Raw genomic sequence first — 27,327 nt, 5'->3', positions numbered from 1 at the left:
CTAACCGTCCCTGTACTGACCAACCGAGTGAAACTCCATCCCACATACTGACATCCGGCACCTTTACAACACAATGCATGCACGTCTGCATTCAACATTCTGGCTGCTACACCGGTTATTAACGTACCGACATTTCGCATTTGATATTGCTTACATCGCGCTTACGTTAACCTGTGGTCTTGGAATATTAAGCATTTAAATATATTACCTAGACAAATGTATTCAGGACATTTAATTACTCTACATTAACTGTTTGTGATTCTTGCAATTTTCTCCATGCCGGCCAGAGTGACCGAGCGGCTCTAGGCGCTTAAGTCTGGAGCCGCGCGACCGCTACGGTCGTAGGTTCGAAACATGCCTCCGGCATGGACGTGTGTGATGTCCTTAGGGTAGTTAGGTTTAAGTAGCTCTAAGTTCTAGGAGACTGATGATCTCAGATGTTAAGTCCCATAGTGCTCAGAACCATCAGAACCATTTTTGAACCAATTTTTTCCGCCAGTGTACATACAATGTGCCAACTTTAAGTTGGCCGACCTCTACCTAATCCACAATCGGTAGAAGTCGGTAAAAGTCGGACAGCTTCGGCGGTAGTCCTTCGTTTTTCGTTGCGACCGACATTAGCTCATTAGCTAGCCGACAGTACCGCGTGGGGTATCTACTTTTGCCTGCTGCGTCACTTGGCTGCAGTTCTGATGTGTTACTGCAGTTAGGATCTTTATTAAGCGTATAAATACGTAAGACGGTTTCAGTTTTGTTCACGAACGACACTAAAGCGAGTGTTTGCGTCCGTGCCTGACCCAACACTGCACGGGCCTGGCGTGGCTTGCTTCTCCCGCGCAGCACCTCCCCCCTTGGCGGTCTACGTGGGGGCCGTGTTTGCTTCCTACCCTTCCCGCTACCTTCTGCAATCTTCCGACTTACAGTTAATACACTGTAAGTCGACATCACCACAGTATTTGTGCGTCTTGCTCTTTCTTTCATATGTTTGGCAACATTGTGTTGTGGGCTGTACAATATTTTACTCGTGTTGGAAAAGTAGACGCCCAGCAAAGTGTGCGCCGTTGAGCCAGATAGATTCGACCACTCACAGTAGGGTAGTTCACTGATAGAGCGCTTAGACAGCGGGAAAGCTTAAAATTACATGAAATGTGTTCACATTTGCGAATATGGACAACCATCAGCTGTCTAATGGAATGACCGTAGCGGATGTGCCAACCGGGACTCGAACCCGGGTTTCCTGCGTGTCCCAACACGACTTACTGCCAGATCCAAATTCCACCAACTGTTTTTATCATTCGTTATGTAGATTCCCGTAAAAGGGAGACATTTTGCCAGGTTAAATAAATAAATAAATAAAAATAAATAAATAAAAATTTTTCGCTGAAGGTCATTTGTCCAGTGCCGGCGGATAATCACGTTATTGCAGTGCCTTTGTTGTTCAGAAGTACGACGCAAATTTCCTTCAGACTTGCTTGCATACGTAGTACGTGGATCTGGCTGTGAGTCATACTCGGATAGATTGATGCTGAGACGACGACGGCTCGCAGTAAGCGCGAAATCCTGGTTCGAGTCTCAGTCCGACACAAAATTTGATGTGATTCTTGAAGTTTTCCCGGCGGACGTAATGTTCCATCATCTTTCGGGCGTGCACTCGGGACAGCGACAATTCTTCTTGCGATATTTCGGCTGTATTATTATAGTTGTGGAAGCTGTAGAAATACAACTAGCCGACAACCTGCTAAACCGTGACGAAGGATTTCATCTTGACAATGTTTGGAAACCGATTATTTCACACCTTCGTTCGGAAAGAATTTCTGCATCTTCACTTCCGACAGATGGTACCACTTTTAAAGATTAATTATTTATTTACAAGCACAGTGGATTCGCAGCAGCACTATTTTGTTTGCACTCTGCGTTTATATGTTTATCTTTGCTATATACATCTTATCTATGACTTGCGCAGCAGTGGCGACTTTTATATCTTTGACGCATGCGCGTTCAGTCCTCAGCAGCTTTGTATCACGTGACTCTCCGTATAAATAGGCACGTGCAAACGCTATGAACTCAGTCTCCGACTCGCCTTGAAGATGGCTGGTAGGTTTCTAGCCGAAATATCGCAAGAAGAATTGTCGCTGTCCCGAGTGCACGCCCGAAAGATGATGGAACACAAAATTTGATTTCCGTCATTCCATTTTACAGCTGATGGTTGCCCACATTCGCAAATGCGAATACATTTCGTGTATATCATAATTTCTGTAGTCTACGCAGGCTGTTGACGAAGATACGAGCGTGTGGAATAAGTGCACAGATATGTGAGAGGTTCGAAGGCATCTTAAATAATAGAGCCCAGTATGTTCTCCTCGACGGCGAGTGTTGATCAGAGACAAGGGTATCGTCAGGAGCGTCCCAGGGAAGTGGGAAGGACCGCTGTTGTTCTCTGTATACATAAATGATTTGGCTGAGAGGGTGGGCAGCAATCTGCAGTTATTTGCCGAGTATGCCGTGGCGTACGGTAAGGTGTCGAAGTTGAGTGATTGTGGGAAGAGACAATGCGAGTTACACAAAATTTCCAGTTGGTGTGATGAAAGGCAGTTAGCCCTAAATATGGAAAAATTTAAGTTAATACGGGTGAGTAGGGAGATCAAAACCTGTAATTGTCGGATAGTTACTAGCGTCCTGGTCGTTTAAATATCTGGGCGTAACGCTGCAAAGGTATATGAAGTGGAATGAGCATGTGAGAAGACGAATGGTGGACTTCGAAAGGAGACTGCACATAGGTCGCTGGTGCGACCTATTCTTGACTACTGCTCGAATGTTTGGGACCTGTAGCAGGTCGGATTGCAGGAAGATATCGAAGCAGTTCAGAGGCGGGCTGCTGTATTTGTTACCGGTAGGTTCCAACAACACCTAATTGTAGCGGAGGTGCTTCGGCAACTCAAATGGAAATCTATGGAGGGAAGGAAACATTGTTTTCGAGAAAGACTACGGAGAAATTTGAAGCTGACTGCTGAACGATTCTACTGCTAGCGACATACATTGCGCGTAAGGACCACGAAGATAAGGTACGAGTAATTAGCGCTCATGCAGAAGCATACAGACGGTTATTTTTCTCTCGCTCTATTTGCGAGTGGAACAGGAGGGGAAATGACAGGATACTCTCCGCCACGCGCCGTACGGTGGTTTGTGAAGTATCGATGTAGATGTGGGTGTCTGTTCCTTTGGACATCCATACTTCTGAACGACACAGGCACTGCATTATCGTATATAGCTTTACATTAAATAGTATCGTACTGAATAAAGTTCGCTTATGTATAGGAACTTACCATGTCACAGTATTTCAGAGCAGTTCAGATGGTTCAAATGGCTCTGAGCACTATGGGACTTAAAATCTGAGGTCATCAGTCCCCTAGAACTTAGAACTACTTAAACCTAACTAAACTAAGGACATCACACACCTCCATGCCCGAGGCAGGATTCGAACCTGCGACCGTAGCGGTCGCGCGGTTCCAGACTGAAGTGCCTAGAACCGCTCGGCTGTCGAGGGGACTTATTTGCTTGTACTGATGAGCATTACTATGTGGTAAATTTTGGCCACAGACAAAATTTATAGTTTTTTTAGTTATTCCACCATTAAATAAATAGACTTCTTACTCGTTTCTGTAGCGGGCGATCACGCTTTTCCCCCTCTCTTAAAGTTACCTGCCGGACTTCAAATTTATTTAACAAATAAGTTAAAATTTCGTTATATTTTTTTGCGTGAACGCGGGCGTTACTGCTACGAAGAATAACTGAGAGGAGAGTTCCTGTCTCGCTATACCACCTCAATTTAAATTTTCATTGATGTAATCACCTTCATACTAGTCTGTTTCCCTACAGATGTTTGTTTTTCAGTAATTTGCAACAAGAATCTCTCCTTTGGGCACTGAAGAACCTGGAGTATTTGCATGGCTTCGATTTTTCGCTGCTGTAATTCAAAATTGGTAGTATATACTAACCCTAAAGTTCTTTATTTTAACTGGAAGCCTATTCACGTAAACTCTTTGTATCAAAAGGTCTGTATTTCTTCTCTTGTCCATCCACTCGTTACTCTCCTACGTACAAATATTCATCAACTGGTGCTAAAATTTCATTGTTAATTTGTGTTATTTCCTTTTCGATTTGTGGATCATACGTTACTTTAGGCTAAATATAGTTGATTTTCAGGGCTTTTTTCTTTCAAATTGGGTTTGGTTTATCTGTATTAGGTGCAGATAGCGCAATGATTTCAGCAAAATGTTGGTGGTTTGGATAAATTTAATTGACAGGTATTTATTCTTCATTTTTGGAGTATAAGGATATGAAAACTTTCTGTGCAGCTACTGAGAATAGTTTTTGAGATTTGGAATCTCGTTCCATACCTCCCCTTTCGATCCTTAGTTTAGGGTGTTCCGACAAAATATAATAGAATCTGTATTATTGGTGTATATGAATGACGGTATGCTATAATAGGATGAATCGCTGTCTTCTATTTAACGGACTGCTAATACAGATTTCGTCAAAAAAGGTGCAAAAGCTTTCTCCATCTTTGTAAATCCCAGGGAGATAGGTAATCCACACTTACCGATCCGTTCTGTAATTTCATCCACGACTTACAGAAAATCTCCTGTCTTAGTTTGCAAATATTCTGTAAATAGTTGAGTAAATTCTTTTGGATACCTTTTCCTTCATCTTCAATTATTATGATTATTTATAATTGTAAAATGGTTTAAGACCCTCATTTTCTCCTTTACTTCCTTATCGTTTGATAAATACAATGTTTCAGTTTTAGTACCAACTGGACATTATCAAATCACTTTTCAATTTATTTCATGCTCTGAGCATGAGTTACAGATCTACACTGTGCTCCCCTCGGCAAATTTTTCTAATGGTGTTGTATTTCGTTTATGCAATCATTCTCAAAGTTTCCAGAATGAGACTTTCACTCTGCAGCGGAGTGTGCGCTGATATGAAATTTCCTGGCAGATCAAAACTGTGTGCCGGACCGAGACTCGAACTCGGGACCTTTGCCTTTCGCGGGCAAGTGCTCTACCACTCCATCCCCCATCCCACAAACATAAATGCGGTACCTTTACAAAACAACGCATGCGCGTTTGCATGCTTGCATTAAACGAACTGGCGGTTACAGTGGTTATTAATGTACCAGCATTTCACATTTTCAATGGCTTATCTGGCGCTTATATTAACCTGTGATCTAACAATGTTGATCACTTAAATATGTTACCCAGACAAACGTATTTTCGAAATATCATTACTCAACATAATTACTTTTTGATGTGAGTTTTTTCCTCCGTCACTGTATATTAAGGGCGTATATGTTTATATTAAGTGGTAAGCAACATCATATTACGGCAGTATGTCTTATAAGGTGTATTTGTATTTGTCGATGTACTGCACAATGAATGGAAATTCAATGACTAACTGTTTAAGATCTAGTGTTGTGCATCTGACAAGTAGGAAATTGTGTTCCTCAGACTTGATTAGCTTTTTTCAGTATTGTACAGTCCCTGTTTTTACATATCTAGATGTGTGGGAAACGAATCAGCATATGAAATTTAGCTTGTGGACATCGGAAATGCTTCGTTTTCATATCACAAGAAAAACAAAATCCTGTTTAAACTCTTACAAATATCAAAGTTTGAAAGTTCGAAATAGACAAATGTGATGTCAACTAAAGTCTCACGTCACACATTTCAGTGGAGTTCGGCACAGTTTCGGAATCAATGTACGGGGTGGTACTATTGATTGCGGCTTAACTGGAGTGTTTAGCTTTACTCTCCACTTAACAGGGCAATGGTACTTAATTTTCTTGCAGTAAATACTGGCAGACTTGTTGACGTTTTGCCAGTGTGAGCTCGTGAAGAAACGTGTTTATTGCACAGTGGCACGCAAGTACATTTTAGGGGAAGATGTACAGGTTGAGGTGAGCCGCATACTCTGTCGGACGTATCTGAAATTAACTCCTCTACAGTTTTTCTTGTTGGCCTACACAAGATCCTTAGACGGTTGCATTATGACTAGATTGCCCATGGATTGGGTCTCTCAGCGAGTGTATCAGAACTTACTGTGCACTACATTTTATGGAATGCACGCAGTGTTAGGCATAACAAAGAGATTTTGTGATTGACTGTGTAAGGGACACCTGCAGGAGAGGTGGTAGTCACAAAACTTTAATTAACTTTGAAAAAAAAAGTAGTTACATGTTTAAGGTTTCGTTTGTTCGCAGGTAGATGATTGCAGTAGGGGAACACTTTGAAATCCCCACGCCTCTGTACCATAACACGCGACTAGAGGAGGAAAAAAAAAAGAATAACGCAGCTCGTTGATAATGTAGAATCTCGGGCTGTGGCTAGTTTTTCGAATTTGAGGAGGAACAACGCCTCAACAATCCGCGCTGAATTGATGGAAGTGTACGGCTACAATGCATATCATACGACAGAGTGTTTGAGTGGCGCAGACGCCTCCAGTGTATTGAAACACATCTGAGTGTCTAAGAACGGAGGAGACGAGCTCTGCGAAGAATTGGGAATCACAGCAGAAATAGATGTCCTGGTGCTCCAAGTGTTGCTTATCACATTTGGGGCGATAGTGGAGAAGATGAAAAATCAGTCATGGATCAACAGCTCGCACGACATTTTGATAATGGCCAATGCTGCCACCTGCAGGGTTCCTCTACACAACACTGAACCAACTCATTCTGCTGCTTCTGCAAATCGCTGCTTCAATGCTCTGCATTCCCTTGACATGACACCCAGTCACTTCTTCCCAGGCTAAGGACGAGGTTATTTTCAAGCTGGAATATTTCCTGAACAGACAAAATGCAGATATCTGCAACCAATACCTCTGTTGCGACAAATGTATTGCATTGAATGGTGAATATGTGGAAAAGGACTAAAGGATCAGCATATTTCTTGGTCACACCTTGATATTTTTCCCATGATGAAGATGAAGAGCTTATGACTACTGCTCTCGTCAGAGTAAGAGTTAAAATGTGTGGCAGTTTTCTTGTAATATGGGAACTGACCATTCCTGTGTAAAACACTTTGTACTAAAATGTCTAGAGAACCAGAAGAAGAGTGCAATATGCAATCGATCACATCCTGTGTTCAAGAATCCTCTGTGTATAATCTGGAAAGTGTGTACTGTTAGTGCGTGGGAACACGTGTGGCAGAAGGTGCGAGCAATACTGTACCAGGAGAGGTGTTCTCGGCCGACGTGCACTGTGAAGGAGCTTCACAGATACACGGCTCCGTGATGCTCGAAGAACTGCACACTGGGTACGACGTCGTGGGCCACGAAGGGTTCGTGGGACAGCTGGTAGGGCAGGATGTAGGCTCAGCTGTTGAGGGGCATTCCGGGCACTGTTCAGTGGTGGAGCTCGGCGCTGCTGTTGGGCACGGCTGTGGCTCGGGGCTAGTGGGGCACGGCTCTGGAGGCAGTGTGGTGGGGCTTTCCGGCTCAGGACACGGTGTGGACTCCACCGTCGTGGGGCACGGCTCTAGAGTCGGGCATGCTGCAACGAGTAGAAACTTGATGAGGCTACAGTGCTTCAAACACTTACCTTCCAGCATTCGTTTACGATGGTTTCCACAAATGTGGACAGCCGTAACTCTGCAGAATACACCATTGGCCTGTGAAAGGATGCATTGAAACTAACGTAATTTTACTTGATACGCACATATGCTGTGGTAGGAGCAACATATGATTAAATTTTGAAGATGATTTGAGGGTATACAGGGTATGACCTCAGGCGGCAACAATAGCTCTAACTCGCCTGAGCATCGAGTCGAAGTGAGCTTGAGTGGCAGACACCGGTATGTCATTCCGTGCTGCTTCAAATCTACGAGTATACCAGGGATTATGAATTGTAGTGGCTGCCAAGTAGTAGAGTGGCAGTATCTTGGCTGAACGTTTTGAGATGCTTCCAGTAGGTGAGACATATGTGTAATGTGCTGGCCAGTGCAATCGTTAAACATGCCGTGTGTCGAGGTAGATGGTGACAGCACAGGCTTGTTGGTAGATAGCATCAAGGACACTTCAGAAGTAGGGTACAGCCACTGGCATTAACATGGCAGAAATGTAACATCTGATGTCCAAATTACAGAGGTGGTACCCCATATCATCACAATAGGTGCTGGGCCCATGTGATCATGAGAAATACAATCTGGCAACATTTTTTCTTCTCGGAACCTCCACATACGTCTGTGTGAGGAAATGAAACTCGTTTGGAAAGATGACGTGGTGGCACCCTTGTGCCTGTTATTAACTGGTGGGCGCACCACACTCGGTAAACATCTCGCTGGTGACATCTAGACAGAACCTGCAAAGATGGTCGCTATACAGTGATTTTGGTGGTACAGGCGTATTTACAATGTCCGTGTGCATACTTGTCGCACTGCAAACAAACACAGTTCCTGGTTCGACTAAGAGATGTGCCTTTACGATCCTGCGTGGCTGGACGATCTATGTGCCTGTCCTGTCTGGTGCTCATTCTGTAGCTGATTAACATCCTGCATGGCCTTCAGCATGCCCATCAAAGGATCCACAGATTCCATACCCGTATACCAGTGATGGGATCCCGACCAAATCATCAGCAATAGTGCAGGGCAATAAATCAGCCTCAATAGGCTACCAGCTGGGGTGAACGAATTATAACACTCTCTGTTACACGCGTCTCCTTCTTACACGAGGTTAAATCGAACTTCACAATCAGCCAACATATCCAAGCGAGTAGTAAATAATGTCAGTTTGACGTTTGTTGGATGCCACCTTCATTGTGTTACAGTTTGATGACAAGCGGTGTGCCTTACGAACAGGAGACAGTTGGGACAACCAATTTAGCTGTAATAATGTCATTCCGATGTCTCTCAGGCCAGTTGCGATGCAGGACTCTTGACTGACTGGTGGGGATCCAGCCTCCTTGTCAGACAGGGGTGGCTTAATGTCGTTTACGTACTATGACTCCAATTTGCAACCAATGTTTCTGCCAAGAACGCCTGAGGACTATGTCGCGCTCCTTCGATTTGTGCTTGCTTTTATTTATAGTAAGGAAACGCGCCAAAACATTGCACCGAATATGATATGTTTTTGCTGCAGGCACTACAACGGTAATTTCATAATGTAATGTATCGGTAAATGAAAGATAATGCCTGTAACAATGAGACAGAACCCAAGGTTATGTGCGAGACTTCTGGAGGTATTAACAACATTTTGACCGTCGGCAGGATATGCAAAGTACTTACAGCTAGCTGTTCGAGTAATCGCTATTTCGTGATTCTTCTTGAGTAAGGGATACCAGTGCAATCAAAAAACAGTTATACTAAGAAAAACAGAAACATTAAGAATAGTAGATCTTTAATCTTAAAACTGTTTTAAAAATGAAAGCAATCAGGTCGAAACCAACAGTCTGCACATTCGTTGATTTTTTAAAAAGTATACGATTCTACAGATAGACAATCTCTGCTCAAAGGTCTAGAAGAACGCGGACTAGATGCCAAAACTCGAAATTGATCGAAAAAACACTGGCAGAAACCAAATCAAAAAATTAAATTCATAGATGAAACTTCGGAACCATCCTTAGTTAAAACAAGAGTAAGGTAAGGATATGGAGTATCGCCACCAGTATTCAACATAGATTCAGATAAAGTAATGAAAGAATGGAACATATAACTAAGAAAACAAAACTTTTGGAAGCCAATCGAAGTAAGAAGAGGTCAAGGAAAACTGGGCATTCTACATTTAACGTTTGCAGATGACTTAGCGATTCTAAATGACAGTGAAGAAACAGCAGTAAAACAAATCGAGACCATCAAAGAATGTGCAGAGAAGGATGGCCTGCAAAGCTCCCGAATTCATGTGTTCCAAGTTAGATATTCCGAAACTTTAAGCAGATTATAGTGAAATCAAGCGAGCCATACACTTTAAATATCTCGGTGAAATTATTGAACCAACAGGACTTGAAAAAATAGCACAAAAACAGATTGAAGAGAATGAAGAAAGCGTCCAAATTTGTATAACAGAAAATGCCTGTCAAAAAGCACCAAAATCAGACACTGTTACACAGCAATCAAACCGACAGTCACATTTGCGGGTGAAACACTCTCACGGAATCGAAAACTAGATATACCAGAAATTAAGAAAGTAGAGAGAAAGATTATTAGAACAATTCTGGGACCACGATATACACAAGATGGATACAGACTGCAAACTATGGAGACAGCAGGAAAAGTATCAAACATCGAAACTGATATCAGAAAGTGACGAATGAAGTTATATGGACCTAGGCAGATTACGAGGAAACAGACTAACTATATGTCTAATAGACTACGTGATCTAATGGACTATGTGACATCACTTAAAGCATCAATACCCTGGGGAACTGAAGTTAAGAAGGATTTGACAAAAGCCAAAATTGATGCAACAAACACATCAGACAGGGATACATTCAGAAGCAAAATTGATAAGTGGAAAAGTGGAAGTTTACTCCAGAGAGGGAACCAAAACCATAACGACCAAAGTGTATTGAAGAACGAAAGAAGGCATTCGGGGAGGTAATAAAGAAATATTGGGAAAAGACGAGTAATGAGAACCTTAAGAAAAACAAAAATCACCTGCTTACCGTGCTCCGGTAGGGACATTCGCTAATAAAAATAACAATATTAATAAAACGGCAGGTAGTCCAGATAATATCACAATAGAATTTTTAAATTTCTGTTACCATGGAACCACAACAACTTAAAGAAAATTAGGTTTATTACACTGCATTTCTGTTGTGCTGCGACTTTTATCAATGGATATGCCTCTCTTTAAACAATAAATTTCAAGATACGAAGGTTATTTAATCAGTAGCTTAAAGAGCTACAACCTAAGAAATTTAGAGTTATTCACAGAAGACTAATAAATTAGAAAGATTTCACAGTGAGGAACATAAGTACTCGGACACCACGAGATTTTACTTTGTACCATCATAACTTTATTCTTAACAAAAAATAAAAAATATATATTACGGCAGATGTTCAATAAATAACAGTACGAACTTCTTTTACACAATTTGTAACAGTTGTTAAATAACATTGTTCGATTTTCACATTACTGTAGTACTCAGACGGTTGACAGTGTAGCACTTGTTTTGATCGTTCACGCAAGTTATACTCTGAGTCAGAAGGCACCATTGGTTTACAGAGCGGTTGACCGTCGAGGTGGTAAAATGCGATGCAAAACTAATTCGGTTTTGATATACGACAACTTGTCATTTTTCATAAGGAGAAGGGTAAATCATGTAGAGAAACTGCTGTTCTGCATAACGTGAGTGAGAATACTCTGGCAGATGTCGTCAGACAATTCAAAAACGAGGACCGTATAGACTCTGTACCTCAGAAGGGCCAACGAAAGAAGTTGGACGCATGTGACAAGTGGACTCTAATACGAGAACTAAAGAAGGATCCTACACCTAGTGCATCCAAATTGGCAAGTGTGCTTCTAAATAAGACTGGAGTGAAGGTACCTCCTCAAACATTTCGCAGATAGTGGGAACAATGAAAGAGTGCGTAGGACGAAATCGTAGATGAATGAACAGAATATCGAAAGAAGAGACTAGACTTTGCTAAAGAGTTTCTTATGAAGGGCCAACGGCCTTGCTTCAGTAGTAGCACCGGAGTTAAGCGCTGTCGGGCTGGGCTAGCACATGGATGGGCGACCATCCGGTCTGCCTAGCGCTGTTGGCACACAGCACTTGTGAGGCAAACTGAGCAGCTACTTGATTCAGAAGTAGCGGCTTCGGTCTCGGAAACTGACATACGGCTGGGAGAACGCCGTGCTCCCTCCATATCCGCATCCAGTGACGCCTGTGGGCTGAGGATGACACGGCGGCCAGTCAGTGCCTTTGGGCCTTCATAGCCTGTGCGGGAGGAGTTTATTATGAAGGAAGAAACATGGTGGGACGTCGTCACTTTTACCGGCGAAAGTGAATTTAAAATTTTTGGGACGAATCGACGAAGGATCGTGTGGCAGAAGAAGTAAAGTCACAAATGTTATGCCAACTGTAAAACATGGAGGTGGCAACGTTGTAGTCTGGGGCTGTATATCCATATTTGAACCTGGCCAATTAGTGTTCATAGAGAGTATTATGTACAAATATATGTAAAAAAAAATGCTGAAATAATAAGGTTATCAAACACGTTCAAGTTAAACGTAAACGAAGCCAAGAGAGAGTACCTCGTTATGATGCGTGGTCATTGTCAGACTGCTTATCATCTACAATCACTGCAGGTTGGGTACCAGTCCTACAAGAGAGTACAAGAATTCAAATACCTAGGGGCACATTCCACTGAGAACTCGTCATGTAAAGCAGAGATCAATGACAGAATACAAGCAGGAAACCGATCTTACCACAGCCTAGCACAACTGCTTCAGCCCAGATATCTCTACAGACTGTTCAAGATTTGACTGTACAAAACCCTGATTCAGCCTGTTGTTCTATATGGCTGTAAGACATGGAGTGTATCCGGAAACATAACCTACATAAGCTCCTCGTTTTTGAGAGAAAGTGCTTCGGAAAATCTTCGGTCTGATTCTGGATGCAGATACAGGGGAATGGAGGATCAGATACAACAAGAGCTTGAGGAACTATACCAGCAGCCCAACATAGCAGGAACTGTCAAAGCCAAACGAATACAGTGGGCCGGCCACGTGGCCTGGATGGAGGATCACAGATGGCCTCGGAAGCTCCTGGATTCCACGCCTACAGGAAAGAGACCGCCAGGGAGACCCAAGAAGCGCTGCAATCCCTCCATGAAGATTTAAACCAAGTGTCAATAGATGTGAACGGATGGCGGATAGCAGCAATGGACAGAATACAGTGGAGGAAGAAACTTGTAGATGCGTGCCATCCACTGGGCCTGATCACGTAGTAGTAGTAGTGGTAGTAGTAGTAGTAGTAGTAATGGCTCGAAACATAAGGCTGGCATTGGGCAGAAATATTTATTGTAGAACTGCCCCAAATTCTCATAACCACAACCTTAATCAGCAGACCTCAACGCTACTGTCAATGTATTTCCATTCCCATTTTCATGGGGAGAACTAGAGCGACGTATGAGAAAAACACCAATAACTTCCAAGGAAATTTTGAAGCGTCGATTAAAAGAGAATGGAACGATCTATGTACTGACTATTTAAAAAATATGATTAGCAAAATGTCACAGCGTTTGAAAGATGTAACACAATAGAATGGCTACCCGATAAGACATTGAAACATTATACTTTTCGCAAAAAATTGTATTGAAGTAATTAGTTCTGAGAAGTATCCGAATATTAAAGTAACGTCAAATTAGGACCGAGTTTTATTTAAATTGTATTATTAAAGAACTTTTATAAGTTATGTTAATGAAGTTTATGCTGTTGTTTACAAGACATATAACGTTAAACAATACTTAAATACGTTTTTTGTTTGTTTTGTTAAAAATAAAGTATGATGCTACGAAGTATAAACCTCAGTCTCCGAATATTAACACTATGCACTGAATAACGATACTAGTTATGAAGTGATACATGTCAGTTGGACTGTAGATTGCAGAGAAAATATTAGTTTGACCGGTCTTTTATCGAAATGATACGTAATGAGGCATGTTTACATGTTTAATGTTATCATCAATTAACATATTTTTTAGTCCTACTCATGCAACTACATTTAAAAACTAGTTTTTTTTAACAGGCTACCAGTTTTCAAATAGAAATTCGTCCATGGAATAGTAAGAGATTTATAGAAGATAGGATTATAGGTTAGATTTAAAACTTACTTTACTGTCAGATATTTTATGTTACTGGACAAATGATGAAAAATTTTTGTAGCTGCTATTGAATTTTTTTTCTGAGGCGCAGACAACTTCAGTAATGGGTAATAAAAGTATTGTAGGTATGGACATCATTATTTTTCTCAGATTGTGATGGATAATTAGGTTTAATACTGGTTTGTATTTTGTGAACAATATTTGTCTTCGTTTTACGCAACTAATTTTGGTACTAATGATTAATATTACTGTTTACTGTTTTAAGTGAAGCCTTGAGGGCATTCTTGTTGGATTTTGGTCATACATTCATTTATAAAACTAGCCTGAGTAATCTTAATTTAAAATCAAGCCATATACTTTTCTAACTTTTCGTTGGCTGAATTTTGCATTCTAGTTGATTATTTACAGAGGATCAAATAACATTTCTCTGGACTATATTTCACATTCTTTTAGAGTCGTGCTTGCCTGTTCTCTTTTGCTATGCATACAAGTGTTAACTATATCGTTAACTAAACGTTTTTGTATTGCTTGATGTATGCTTTTGGAACCTTGTGTTGATAAAAATATTTTTGTCTATAATTGAGGTCATACTGTGCTGTATTTAAATTTATGTAGTGGCAGAATAGCTGAGTGACGTCATGCGTTTATCTGATCTTGTTAATTTCACATGTTAGAAGAAATTTTTTAACAACAGCTTGGGGACCTTTTTATTTAATACATTTTTGTTTCTTGTAGGTTAAGTTTAACGTTATTTATGGCCTGGCATCTTACCACTTCCAGCTCCTCAGCTGATAAAGTATTTCAGTAAAACGCCAGCCAAATTCGAACAACATGCTTCGACACCTTAAATAAACGATATGTCTAGATGAAATTTTCGTTTCTTTGAATACATTTGAAGGGCGTCTGAGCGACCAGATAACCGTTTTGAAGTGTTTCCAGGACTCGAAGCTTCTGCCCGAATGCAAAAATTCCTCTTCGCCGACCAAGGAAAAAAAATCTAGGTGCACCTAGAAAATGGCGTTCCTCCCGATAAAGAGAAAATAAGAGCAGTCATAGATGTTCCTAGTACCCGGTACATTCGTGATATGAAAAGTTTTCATTTAATGTGCTCGTACTACTGGAGAGTCACACAGGACTTCTGCACCAGTACATCACTTCATTTACGTTACATCATGGTTAGGCAGAGATTCCGAAATCAGATGTTTGATTGTATGGCGTATCCAAGAGCAGATATAGACTCAGATCACTTTTTGGTAGTGCGGAAAAATAGACTGAAGTATAAAAGACTAATTAGGAAGAATGAAGAGAAATGCTTGAGGTTTTCTCAGGCTAAAGATACTGCGATGTGGAATAGCTCAGTGGGCAGTTCACTGGTGAAAGAATGGAAATATCTAAATATAGAAATCACGAGAGTTGGATAAAAACCTGGGTACGAAGAAACCATAGGCAACAGAAGAAATACGCCAAATGATCGATAAAAGCAGGAAGTACAAAAACGTTCGGGGAAATTCAGGAATACAAAAATACAAGTCACTTAAGAATTAAATAAATCGAAGGAGCAGGGAAACTAAGGCGAAATAGCTGCATGAAAAATGTGAAGAAATCGAAAAAGAAAATATTGTCAGAAGGACTGACTCGGCATATAGAAAGGTCGAAACAGCCTTTTGTGGTAGCATTAAGAGCGCAGTGGGAATTCCACTGTTAAATACACAGGAGAGAGGCAGACGGAAAGAGTTAATTGAAGGCCTCTATGAGTGGGAACACGTGTCTGATCATGCGATAGAACAAGAAACGGGAGTCGATATAGAAGAGATAGGGGATCCAGTATTAGAACCAGAATTTAAAAGAGCTTTGGAAGACTTGATATCAAATAAGGCAGAAGGGGTAAGTAACATTCCATTAGAATTTCTAAAACAATCGGGAGAAGTGGCCACAAAACAAATATCCACGTTGGTGTGTAGAATGTACGTCTTCAGTCCTGAGACTGGTTTGATGCAGCTCTCCAGGCTACTCTATCCTGTGCAAGCTTCTTCATCTCCCAGTACCTACTGCAACCTACATCCTTCTGAATCTGCTTAGTGTATTCATCTCTTGGTCTCCCTCTACGATTTATACCCCCCACGCTGCCCTCCAATGCTAAATTTGTGATCCCTTGATGCCTCAGAACATGTCCTACCAACGGATCCCTTCTTCTAGTCAGGTTGTGGCACAAACTCCTCTTCTCCCCAATTCTGTTCAATACTTCATCATTAGTTATGTGATCTACCCATTTAATCTTCAGCATTCTTCTGTAGCACCACATTTCGAAAGCTTCTATTCTCTTCTTGTCCAAACTATTTATCGTCCATGTTTCACTTCCATACATGGTTACACTTGATACAAATACTTTCGGAAACGACTTTCTCACACTTAAATCTATACTCGATGTTAACAAATTTCTCTTCTTCAGAAACGCTTTCCTTGCCATTGACAGTTTACATTTTATATCTTCTCTACTTCGACCATGATCAGTTATTTTGCTCCCCAAATAGCAAAACTCCTTTACTACTTTAAGTGTCTCATTTCCTAATCTGATTCCCTCAGCATCGCCCAATTTAATTCGACCACATTCCATTATCCTCGTTTTGCTTTTGTTGATGATCATGAAGTAGATGAAGTCATGGAATTCTGCTACCTAGAAAGAAAAATAACCGATGACGGACAGAGCAAGGAGAACATATAAAGCAGACAAGCACCGGTAAAAATGGGCGTTCCAAACATAGATTTCAGTCTGAGGAATAAGTATCTGAGAACGTACGTTTCGAGCACAGCGTTGTATGGTAGTGGAATATGGACTGTGCAGAAACCGGAACAGAAGAGAATCGAAGTATCTTAAATGTGATGCTACAGAAGAGTCTGGACTGATAATGAATGCAAGAGGAGGTTGTCCACATAGTATAGGGAAAACACTGACAGGTCGGTAGGAAATCTGTTAAGACATCATGGAGTAACTTGCATGATACTGGAGGGGCCTGTAGAGGGCAAAAACTGTAGAGGAAGACACTAGAATACATCCAACAAATAACTGAGGTCGTTGGTGGCAAATGTTGTTCCTGGAACGAGGTATAGGATAGATCTTTCAGGAGGCGCTAACATCCATCCTCTTCAGTCCTAGCACTGCATGCCAAGACCAACCTTCATATTGACACTAGCAGGGTGGGTAGATGCAGCACAAATTCAGGAAGTTTCTGACGGGTAGCTGGTGCTTGTGGAGTACGAGAAGACTTGCTCCCCGGCTAAGAAAAGGTGTCTAGCCGTTGCTTGGGACCACTATTCTATATAGTGGCTCACTAGTGAGAAAGATCAGTTGGGTCAACTGGCGACATGGGCAACAGGCTTCAGGAGTACAAAGTCACAGTGGTATACAAACTGAACGCAAACATATGGACACTGACTGCCTTTCAAGGAGTTGGTTATCGGAAGACAGCTGGTGTGGATGAAATTAGTCATCTCTGCGCCAAACGATATTGCTGTTGAACACAGGCAAGATCCAGGACTGCTGAAAAGTCTTGAAGCCTTGATGGAGAAGGAACCGACCAAAGTAGAATTCCAGTTATTAAAGAGAACATTGTATAAGAGGCACTATGACCCAATGGGGGGGAAATATTTGATTTTCATTCCAGATCATCTACAGCGAGCTATCTTGAAGTGTCATCGCGACACTCCTACATCTGGCCACATGGAATTCGTGAAGACTTTAGACAGAATCAGACGCAGGTACCACAGGCCAGACCCCAACCAATCCGCTGAACACTTTGTGAGCCACTGTGAGGAATGTCAGTGGCAGAAGCGCTTACCGCCGTTATCTCCGGGTATGAGGTGCTAACTGAAATTGACCTCTTGGGGAGGTTCCCGAAGTCGACAACGGGAATGATTAATAATAGTCTGCAGTGACTACCTGACCTGCTACGCTATCAATAAAACTGCGTTGACTGCCAAAGCTCCGGAAACTGCAGAGCTCCATGTAGACCATTTTGAATCACAAAACATCCTGCTTGATGCCCCTGATCTCGGAGAAGTTTTTCAGTCGGGACGGCATGTTGCTTTGCGTTGTGACATAGTCCACAGGACGGTAACAGTCTACAACCCAGAAACGAATGGTCTCGAAGTACGCTTAAATAAGATATTGGTAAATATGCTGTCGACGTGCACTGACGTCTAACAGAGAGACTGACCCGTCGTGACATTCGCATAAAACACAGAAGAGACTACTGATTTCACACAATTCCTTCTGCTCAGAAATGGATATGACACTCAGGATGACTACATGAGACACCCGATCATCAAGAACGAAGAAGCAAAACAGTTGGCTCACATACAGACTCTGTGCACCCAGGAGAAGGTCTGAGAGAGCTATAACGCCAAGCACCGACCGGTAGGATAAAGCTCTGGAGTCTCGGTACGGATTTTTACACCTGTTAGTGAAATGTCTATATCGGAAATGTTACTAAAACGCCACCTTGGGTCGTATCGTTCCTTCACCGCTTGTTGAAAGTCACATATGAAGTCGAGGGTTATGAACCTTCATCGAGAAGACAAAAGCGCAGTACAGAGACGTTGTCCACGTCCTCCGTAGGAAAGCCTACCGTGTCCTGAAGCGCAGACCGAAGATGGGGTTTCTCGTTTAAGGAAACTGAAGACGCACTCGAAGACTACAAAGCTCCGACGGGAGGGGCTACATTAGACGCTCATCATATTGAAGCGGATGCAACAACGCGACTAGAATGTTCCCGTACAGAATACCACCGACAAAACCTAGATCCAGGGAGCTGCAGTCGGCTGCAGTGAGAAATTCTGAAACAGTGGATCGATTTTTGTGCAGGAGAGGGAACGGTGGGGTGAACTGTGCTACATGACTTGTGGAATAGCGTTTAGTGTTACTGGCTGGCGTGCTACAGTTGTTATCGTTGCCGGGAGGTTCTCGAAATTTATTTTGTTTTAATGTTTGTATATTCTGGAATGTTCTATATCCGTATAAGTAGCACCAAGTTCCGCCCAGGGGCTCGGTTCATTTCTGCTTTGGCCGCGCGTTGAGGTTCGTAATAAATATGGTTTCGGTGACAAATATTGCACTCCGTCGACGACCCTAATTTAGGATTTGGGTTTGAATGTAGTTACAACGTGACAGTATGTCTGTTATTCTCAAACTGCAATGGAATGTTGACATCAAATTTCAGAGCTAATAAAGTAATCTGAGGCTGCAACAATTTAAGCGGATGCACACGAGATTTATGTGTGTGAATTCCACATGTAATTCTAATTAGTTTCTCTTGTAAAATGAATATTTCTTACATAACTGAGAAATTACCCAGAATATTATTAAATCAAAAAGTACAAAATGTGTTAACTTACTGATTTCTTTGTCCCCCATGTTGACAATTTTTGTTATGCCGAATGATGGCCGTGAAATTTTTGCAATCAAGACGGATTATAAGTAACATTGTATAACCAGTGAGTGCGGTATCCCATCAGACATTATAATGTTTGCATCAACTGCAAAAAAAGGGTACTTTTTTCTCTTGACTCAAATAAACTGTTAGATCATTAATGGAGAGCAAGGAGAGTAGTGGACCTAGGATCGAACCCTGCGGAAGCCCAGTTGTGATTTCTCTCAGTGAATATGATATGGCCTCCTTGTCTGTTTGTATGTTTGGATTGTTAAATGATTTTAGGTATAAGAGAAGAAACTGTCATACACAAAAACTGATCTAAAACTGTTATGCAGAGGGAGCAACGCATGTCTCTGTTTTATAGATTATGAGAAACTGTTTACAAACTTTAGCAAAGTAAATTTACATGTCTTTTTTATCGAATGTGGAACAGCTTTTGATGGGTTGTAACAATGAAAATTCGTAAAGCAATGAATACTGATTAGAAAAACCTGCATTTTAGTTAAAAATAAATAATGCACTGGCAACAGCCTTGCCGCAGTTGTAACATCGGTTCCCGTCAGATCACCGAAGTTAAGCGCTGTCGGTCTCGGCTAGCACTTAGCGCTGTTGGCAAACGGCGTTAATGCAGGCCTTGTGAGGCCAGTCGAAGCGCAACTTGGCTGAGAAGCAGCGGAACCGATAAGGAAAACTTACAACGGCCGCGATAGCGGTATGTTGAGCACGTGGCCCTCCACATCCACGTCCAGTGGTGCCTACCGTCTGAGGATGACGCGGCGGTCAGTCGCCACCGTTGGGCCTTCAGAGGTCTATTCGGACGGAACCAATCTTTTTAAAAAATAACGTATTATCCAGTAAAATGCAGTTCCACAGAAAAACTGGACAAGCCTGTATTCTTCCACCGTTGCTGGTCAATATTTATCCAGAGAAAATATTTCAGAAAGCACTGAAAAACATTAACGCGGGATGCGTATCAAGTATTTTTCGATACATTGAATACGACGTGGTGTGGACACCATACCGAAGGCGAGCAACACACGGGATCTACAAATATTACTGATTAACACGGAAGAATAACATAAGAAATGGAGCCTAACAATCAATATTGAGAAAACAAAACTCCCACGAAGCTTGGGTTATTTGAGAATGCCAGATTTTACTCTGGTAGTTCACAAGCCTAGCGAGAAATGAAATTTAAATATCTTTGTACGTGGCTGTTCGATGATTCGATCACATACGTTGAGGAAGAGTCGAGAAAGCTCGCTCCGACTGCTATCTATCATGAAATTTGAGAATGTTCTCAGTAAAATAGACTTCATGTAGCTCTCACAATTCGAGGACTTCCTTTGGGTCTCAGAATCCCAATTGTAAAATTGTCTGTTTGGATAGTACTGATACACGGAAAGCACCATTGACAGCTATGGTTGTGGAAACAAAATCACAACCTAAGGCAACGTAGACGCGCTTCAACGAGGTTGTTATAGGCCTGGAGTGCCGCCTCTTGGTCGGAAAACATGACTCAGTGGGCAGTTGCACGTGCCTTGTCGATCACTAGCCAGAAGGCTAGCGTATGCGTGTCAAAACCTTGAGAGTTAAAGTTACACAAAAGGTAGAAGATTCTAAAATGAGAATGTTGAGAAAGGAAACTAATGGTCGGAAATGACTATCTCAGAATAGGTAACGTGAGGGCAGAGTATGAAATACCAGTAAAAGCTCAAGACTGTAAGCTCCCTGTCCAAGTACTGAAACCGGACTAAATGCAACAGTCAATAATAAAACGCCCTGAATTGAATTGCCCTCTCACATACAAAATCTAGACCCATAAATTGATTCTGTCAGAGACAGCAAAGGACTTGGAAGAGCTGTTGAACGGAATGGACAGTGTCTTGAAAGGAGGGTATAAGATGAACATCAACAAAAGCAAAACGAGGATAATGAAATGTAGTCGAATTAAGTCGGGTGATGCTGAGGGAATTAGATTAGGAAATGAGACACTTAAAGTAGTAAAGGAGTTTTGCTATTTGGGGAGCAAAATAACTGATAATTGTCGAAGTAGAGAGGATATAAAATGTAGACTGTCAATGGCAAGGAAAGCGTTTCTGAAGAAGAGAAATTTGTTAATATCGAGTATAGATTTAAGTGTCAGGAAGTCGTTTCTGAAAGTATTTGTATGGGGTGTAGCTATGTATGAAAGTGAAACATGGACGATAAATAGTTTGGACAAGAAGAAAGTAGAAGCTTTCGAAATGTGGTGCTACAGAAGAATGCTGAAGATTAGATGGGTAGATCACATAACTAATGAGGAGGTATTGAATAGGATTGGGGAGAAGAGAAGTTTGTGGCACAACTTGACCAGAAGAAGGGATCGGTTGGTAGGACATGTCCTGAGGTATCAAGGGGTCACAAAGTTAGTATTGGAGGGTAGCGTGGAGGGTAAAAATCGTAGAGGGAGCCAAGAGATGTATACACTAAGCAGATTCAGAAGGATGTAGGTTGCAGTAGGTACTGGGAGGCGAAGAAGCTTGCACAGGATAGAGTAGCATGGAGAGCTGCATCAAACCAGTCTCAGGACTGAAGACCAAAACAACAACAACAACAACAAATTGATGCAACAACGCAATCTGTCAACAGCATTAAGGAAATATCGCCTGTAACAGGAGAGATTTACTCTGTCTGACATAATTAATTAATTGATCTCTGTGACCCTGACAAGTTGCAATAAACATATGGATTTACACGAGTTACGTGTAAGCAACTCTGCTTACAGTTCAGTTTCGTGCACTGGGCGTGCTGGATCCAGTCTGTTGGCGTAACTCACAAATACAAGACGTCATTCCTCATGGAAAACGACGAACCCAAGATCTTTCAGTACCGCCAGTGACTGAGCTACCTTCTCTCTTGAAAAATCATGCGTAGAAGTATGGAAGGTATTGTTGACCGTATTTGCAGAATAACGTAATGTTGATTGTAGAAACAACCCAGGAAAGTGGCTGTCTTTGCTGAAGGCAAAATGCACTTTACTTGGAGTGATTTAGTTCAGATTGCAAAGTGTATCTCGGCGTAAAATCGTCAGAATGGGAAAAATGGTGGGTATGAAATTCGAATGACTCTGAAAATATTTTATTAGAAACATGTAATTGCTCCCAGAATACAGTCCAGCCACGATGGCAAACACAGCACTTATGTACAAGGCATATCGTATAAAAGTACTGCAACCAAATGTAACTTACATATCTGGAAGAATAATGAAAAGAGCTCAATGAACGAGCATGTGATGCGTTTGAAAGCCCTGCTATTCGGATGTATCAATGAAAAACCGATTCTGTACCAGGCATTGAAGATCACCAACTTTACAAAGTCACAAGCATAACATCTCAACATGGAAAACGCGCTTTAACATTCTGAAAATACCGTGAAAGTCAGCACTTAGAGTCTTGGCGCACGAACAAGAAAATAGCCAAGCATTATCCTCGCTGACCTGCTAATGGCCAGCAGACTCTGATTTCAGTTTATTCAAAGTTTACAGAACCACATAGCGTCTTACCACACCGCAGAGCCCCACTCGACATTCCCGAGCGAGCAGACCTTCAAACATCACTTGCCGTTTATTTCATTTCAGTCAGTGTTCGTTTATGTGAGAATACTGAACTGAATCGTGGTTCGAGGTCTGCATTAAACTAAAAGGCTCCCCGTAGCTGGTTGATAAGTTTTAAGGATGGAGCAAGCAACTGCATACCGCCGGCAGGAGGTCAGTTGCTGGTTAACCACTGTGGTGTGAAACCCGAAATTGTGATTCATGACAACTTTAAGTTTTTTCATAGTTTCTGTTCTCTTGTGCAGGCGAAATTTTATTGCCACAGGGCTACAAAATGTTCGATAAAATGGCATATTTTAGATTCTTAGGACTGGAGGTAGATGAAAAGCTCACTTGGAAATACAAGGGGCGTTCAGTAAGTAATGAAACGCATCTTTTCTCGGCCACTTTAGCTTCAAAAAATGCGGATCTGGTTGTGTGACACCGTGGAATGAAGTTCAAATAAGTGGAAGATCTATACGTACCCTTCACACTGACGCCTGTAACGTCCCTGCGTTCCAGCCAGAAATCTGCCATTGAGTTTCTTTTGGCGCAAAATCAGAGCAGTGCAGATATTCGGAGGCGCTTGCACAATGTCTACGAAGCTCTGGCAGTGAACAAAAGCACTCGCCTGTCAGCATCGCTACAAATTCGTGCGAATCTGTCCCATCTCCCGCTTTCCGGCGCGTCGCACACCACGGCTGTGGTTCCTGCAGTGTTGGACTTCAGCGTGTCCGACGCCACAAAAATGCCAACGAATTTCTTCTTCTCCATGGCAGTGGGAGGCCTTTCACATCCTCTGTGCACCCGAGAGGCAATCACGAAACGTCACTGGACTGTTCTTCGTCGTCCACCCAACTGCTCGGATCTCGCGATCTCCGACTTGCACCAGTTTGCCGCAATGAAGAACGCTCTCCGTGGGAAGCAGTGTGTGGTTTTTGGGATGTTACTGGCGCAGCAAGGCGCCGGGACATACAGTAAGGAGGTGTAAAGCCGTCGGAACACGGACCGCGCTGTCGAAACGTTAACGTTGAGCGTGCCAAGTTCAACGTGCTACTGAACACTCAGGAACGGTGCGACTCACGTGGTATACGCGGTCGCAACGCACTCCAGCGGCAGTTGACGGATATTTCAAGTTCGTACGTCACACTGTTTACCAAACGGGCGCGCGCAAAATTCCGACGTTAGCTCTATTACAACGCACGCTTCCTCCATCGTCCACGAAAAGGAAAGTACCATGTCTACTCAGTAAGAAAACAGACTTATAAAAGATCCATTACAAAGAGTGCGGTACAAATTTGGAATTCTTCTCCACATAAGATAAGCATTATTTCATCATTCCCACATTTTAGTAAAACCCCAAGGTCAGTCTCACTTGATCACTGTTCCTACCCACTAGCAGAATCTTTGCAACATGTCAGTTACAAAGCGTAAAAGAAAAAGGAGAAAAATATCTTTATACACGTAGCGCAAGCTGTCCTGTACATTAAGCCAATCGAACAAAGTCACCACTCGAAAAAAGGTGAACTTAAATCTACATAACATCAAATATCATAGTATATACTTATATTAAACTAATAATAAAGTATCAGAACCTAATAAAAACGCGAATGAGAGGAAAAAAAATTTCAAGTGTCAAGAAGCGAACCACCGCCCCCATAAACAATTCACCACTTTTTTAAAAAATCTCATTTTAGTTCGTTGTATCTGCTCGGCGTGGACATTGTAAGACACCCGTTTCAGTTCGTTGTTGATCCATTAACTCAGATTTTTTGTTACATAGAGTAGCTAACCCTCTGACCGAACACGCTTTTTTTCTCGTTTTGTTCGATTTTGTTCGTTGCATCTGCTCGAGGCGGACGTCGTAGGACATCCGTTTAAGTTTGTTGTTGATCGATTAACTCAGTTTTTTTATTACAGAGGGAGCTAACCCTCTGACCGAACACGCTGAGCTACCATGCCGGCATCACTGGAAAGTGATGCTACTCATTTCGCTAAACCAACACCACACCTCTTACATGAAATAATACAGGGTGATTCAAAAAGAATACCACAACTTTAAAAATGTGTATTTAATGAAAGAAACATAATATAACCTTTTGTTATACATCATTACAAAGAGTATTTAAAAAGTTTTTTTTTCACTCAAAAACAAGTTCAGAGATGTTCAATATGGCCCCCTCCAGACACTCGAGCAATATCAACCCGATACTCCAACTCGTTCCACACTCTCTGTAGCATATCAGGCGTAACAGTTTGGATAGCTGCTGTTATTTCTCGTTTCAAATCATCAATGGTGGCTGGGAGAGGTGGCCGAAACAACATATCCTTAACATACCCCCATAAGAAAAAATCGCAGGGGGTAAGATCAGGGCTTCTTGGAGGCCAGTGATGAAGTGCTCTGTCACGGGCTGCCTGGCGGCCGATCCATCGCCTCAGGTAGTTGACGTTCAGGTAGTTACAGACAGATAAGTGCCAATGTGGTGGCGCTCCATCCTGCTGAAATATGAATTGTTGTGCTTCTTGTTCGAGCTGAGGGAACAGCCAATTCTCTAACATATCCAGATACTGTAGTCCAGTTACAGTAGCACCTTCGAAGAAAAAGGGACCAAAAACTTTATTGGCTGAAATGGCACAGAAAACGTTCACCTTAGGCGAGTCACGTTCATACTGAGTTGTTTCCCGCATATTCTCAGTGCTCCATATACAGACATTGTGACGGTTGACTTTCCCGTTAGTGTGGAAAGTTGCTTCATCACTAAACACAATCTTTGAAATGAAAGATTCATCTGTTTCCATTTGAGCAAGGATAAAATCACAGAAATCGATTCTTTTAATCTTATCAGCTGCAGACAGTGCTTCAACCAATTTCAGACGATAAGGTTTCATAACTAACCTTTTTCGTAGGACTCTCCATACAGTTGATTGTGGAATTTGCAGCTCTCTGCTAGCTCTGCGAGTCGATTTTCCTGGGCTGCGAACAAATGCTTGCTGGATGCGTGCTACATTTTCATCACTCGTTCTCGGCCGTCCAGAACTTTTCCCTTTGCACAAACACCCATTCTCTGTAAACTGTTTATACCAACGTTTAATACACCACCTATCAGGAGGTTTAACACCATATTTCGTTCGAAACGCACGCTGAACAACTGTCGTCGATTCACTTCTGCCGTACTCAATAACACAAAAAGCTTTTTGTTGAGCGGTCGCCATCTTAGCATCAACTGACGCTGACGCCTAGTCAACAGCGCCTCAAGCGAACAAATGTACAACTAAATGAAACTTTATAGCTCCCTTAATTCGCCGACAGATAGTGCTTAGCTCTGCCTTTTGTCGTTGCAGAGTTTTAAATTCCTAAAGTTGTAGTATTATTTTTGAATCATCCTGTATTATGCTACGCCGCGCTGAAAAACTTAATCTTAAATATGCTACTAATTGAAATTTGAATGTAACAAATTGTACCAAGAACAATGCGTTTTGGGTGGATCTTCAGTGTGTCGCTGCCTTCAGATAGCGTACTCTCATAATACGCAAGTTACAATAACTCTTTTGCCACGAATATGATGTTTCTCATTATTTTATTGCAACGAATCACACAGCTAACAACGGGTTTTCCAGTGTTTGTCAATTTGCTGGTGCTCAGAAACGGCATATGTACATATAGGCTTGAAACGAATGCCTCACAACTCTGTACTGAAGGGAGACGGCGTGCGTGTGACGTAGGTGGCGCTGTGCCATCTCATTGGTCAACGCTCAGACGCACGCTCAGAATATCTGACACGCCAGGTACTGCTCTGCACGTTCGGAAAGACTCCCGAGCGTGCTATTCCTCGCTCTGACGTCAGAAACTCGGCACGCTCAATGCTCAACGTTCGGATGCACGCTCCGTGTGCCGACGGCTTAATGCTGTCACGCTGATGGAGATTGTGTCCAAAAATAGGGTTTCGTATTCTCAAGAAGTGGGGAATAATTTTGGAAAAAGTGTGTTGCACTACTTATCGAACGCCCCTCTGATTACGTTTAGGTTCTTGTGTAGAATGTAAGTGCTACCTTTCTCCTATAAAAATAACCTTATATGTATGTAGACAGGAGAGACAGACATCTACAGCAAACGTGATGGCTGCGTTGACGCTCAACTCACCTGTCGTCGGCGGATCCTGCAGTCCCGGGAGCGAGAGATGAACCACGGTGGTGGCAATCTGGTTGGTCGAGACTTCCCTCTCACGTGTCGCCTGTGGGCCAGAGAGCGAGCAGATCAGCACAGAAAGGGCGCACGCCACATTACGAGACACTCATCCCTTGCGTCGTACAGGGTCTAATTTAACTTAATTTGTGGTAAGGCCTTATGGGACCAAACCGCTGAGCCCTTCGGTCCCTAGGCCTACACACTACGTAACCTAACTTAAACTAACATACGCTAAGGACAACACAAACACACATGCCCGAGGGACGACTCGAACCTCCGACAGGGGGAGCCGCGCCAACCGTGGCAAGGCGCCTCACA

At 42.2% G+C, this 27,327-nt stretch overlaps 1 protein-coding gene across 18 annotated transcripts in view; it reads right to left on the bottom strand.

Moving 5' to 3' along the window:
* The window catches only part of LOC126284515 (mucin-17-like), a 321,811-nt gene that overhangs the window by 144,804 nt on the left and 149,680 nt on the right, over window positions 1–27,327 (bottom strand). For 12 of the 18 annotated variants that reach the window (XM_049983502.1, XM_049983491.1, XM_049983495.1 and 9 more), the window contains exons 8-9: window positions 26,965–27,055; window positions 7,229–7,549 (exon numbers count right to left, since the gene is read on the bottom strand). In XM_049983502.1, coding sequence (XP_049839459.1) covers window positions 7,229–7,549; window positions 26,965–27,055 — 412 coding nt within the window. The remainder of the gene's footprint in view (window positions 1–7,228; window positions 7,550–26,964; window positions 27,056–27,327) is intronic. The other 6 variants (XM_049983508.1, XM_049983500.1, XM_049983507.1 and 3 more) reach the window with 1 other exon arrangement.

Source organism: Schistocerca gregaria, chromosome 8 (assembly GCF_023897955.1).
Source record: "Schistocerca gregaria isolate iqSchGreg1 chromosome 8, iqSchGreg1.2, whole genome shotgun sequence".
Taxonomy (NCBI): Eukaryota; Metazoa; Arthropoda; class Insecta; order Orthoptera; family Acrididae; genus Schistocerca; species Schistocerca gregaria.
Note: the sequence above shows the minus strand (reverse complement) of the source record. Positions and strands in the feature narration are given on the sequence as shown.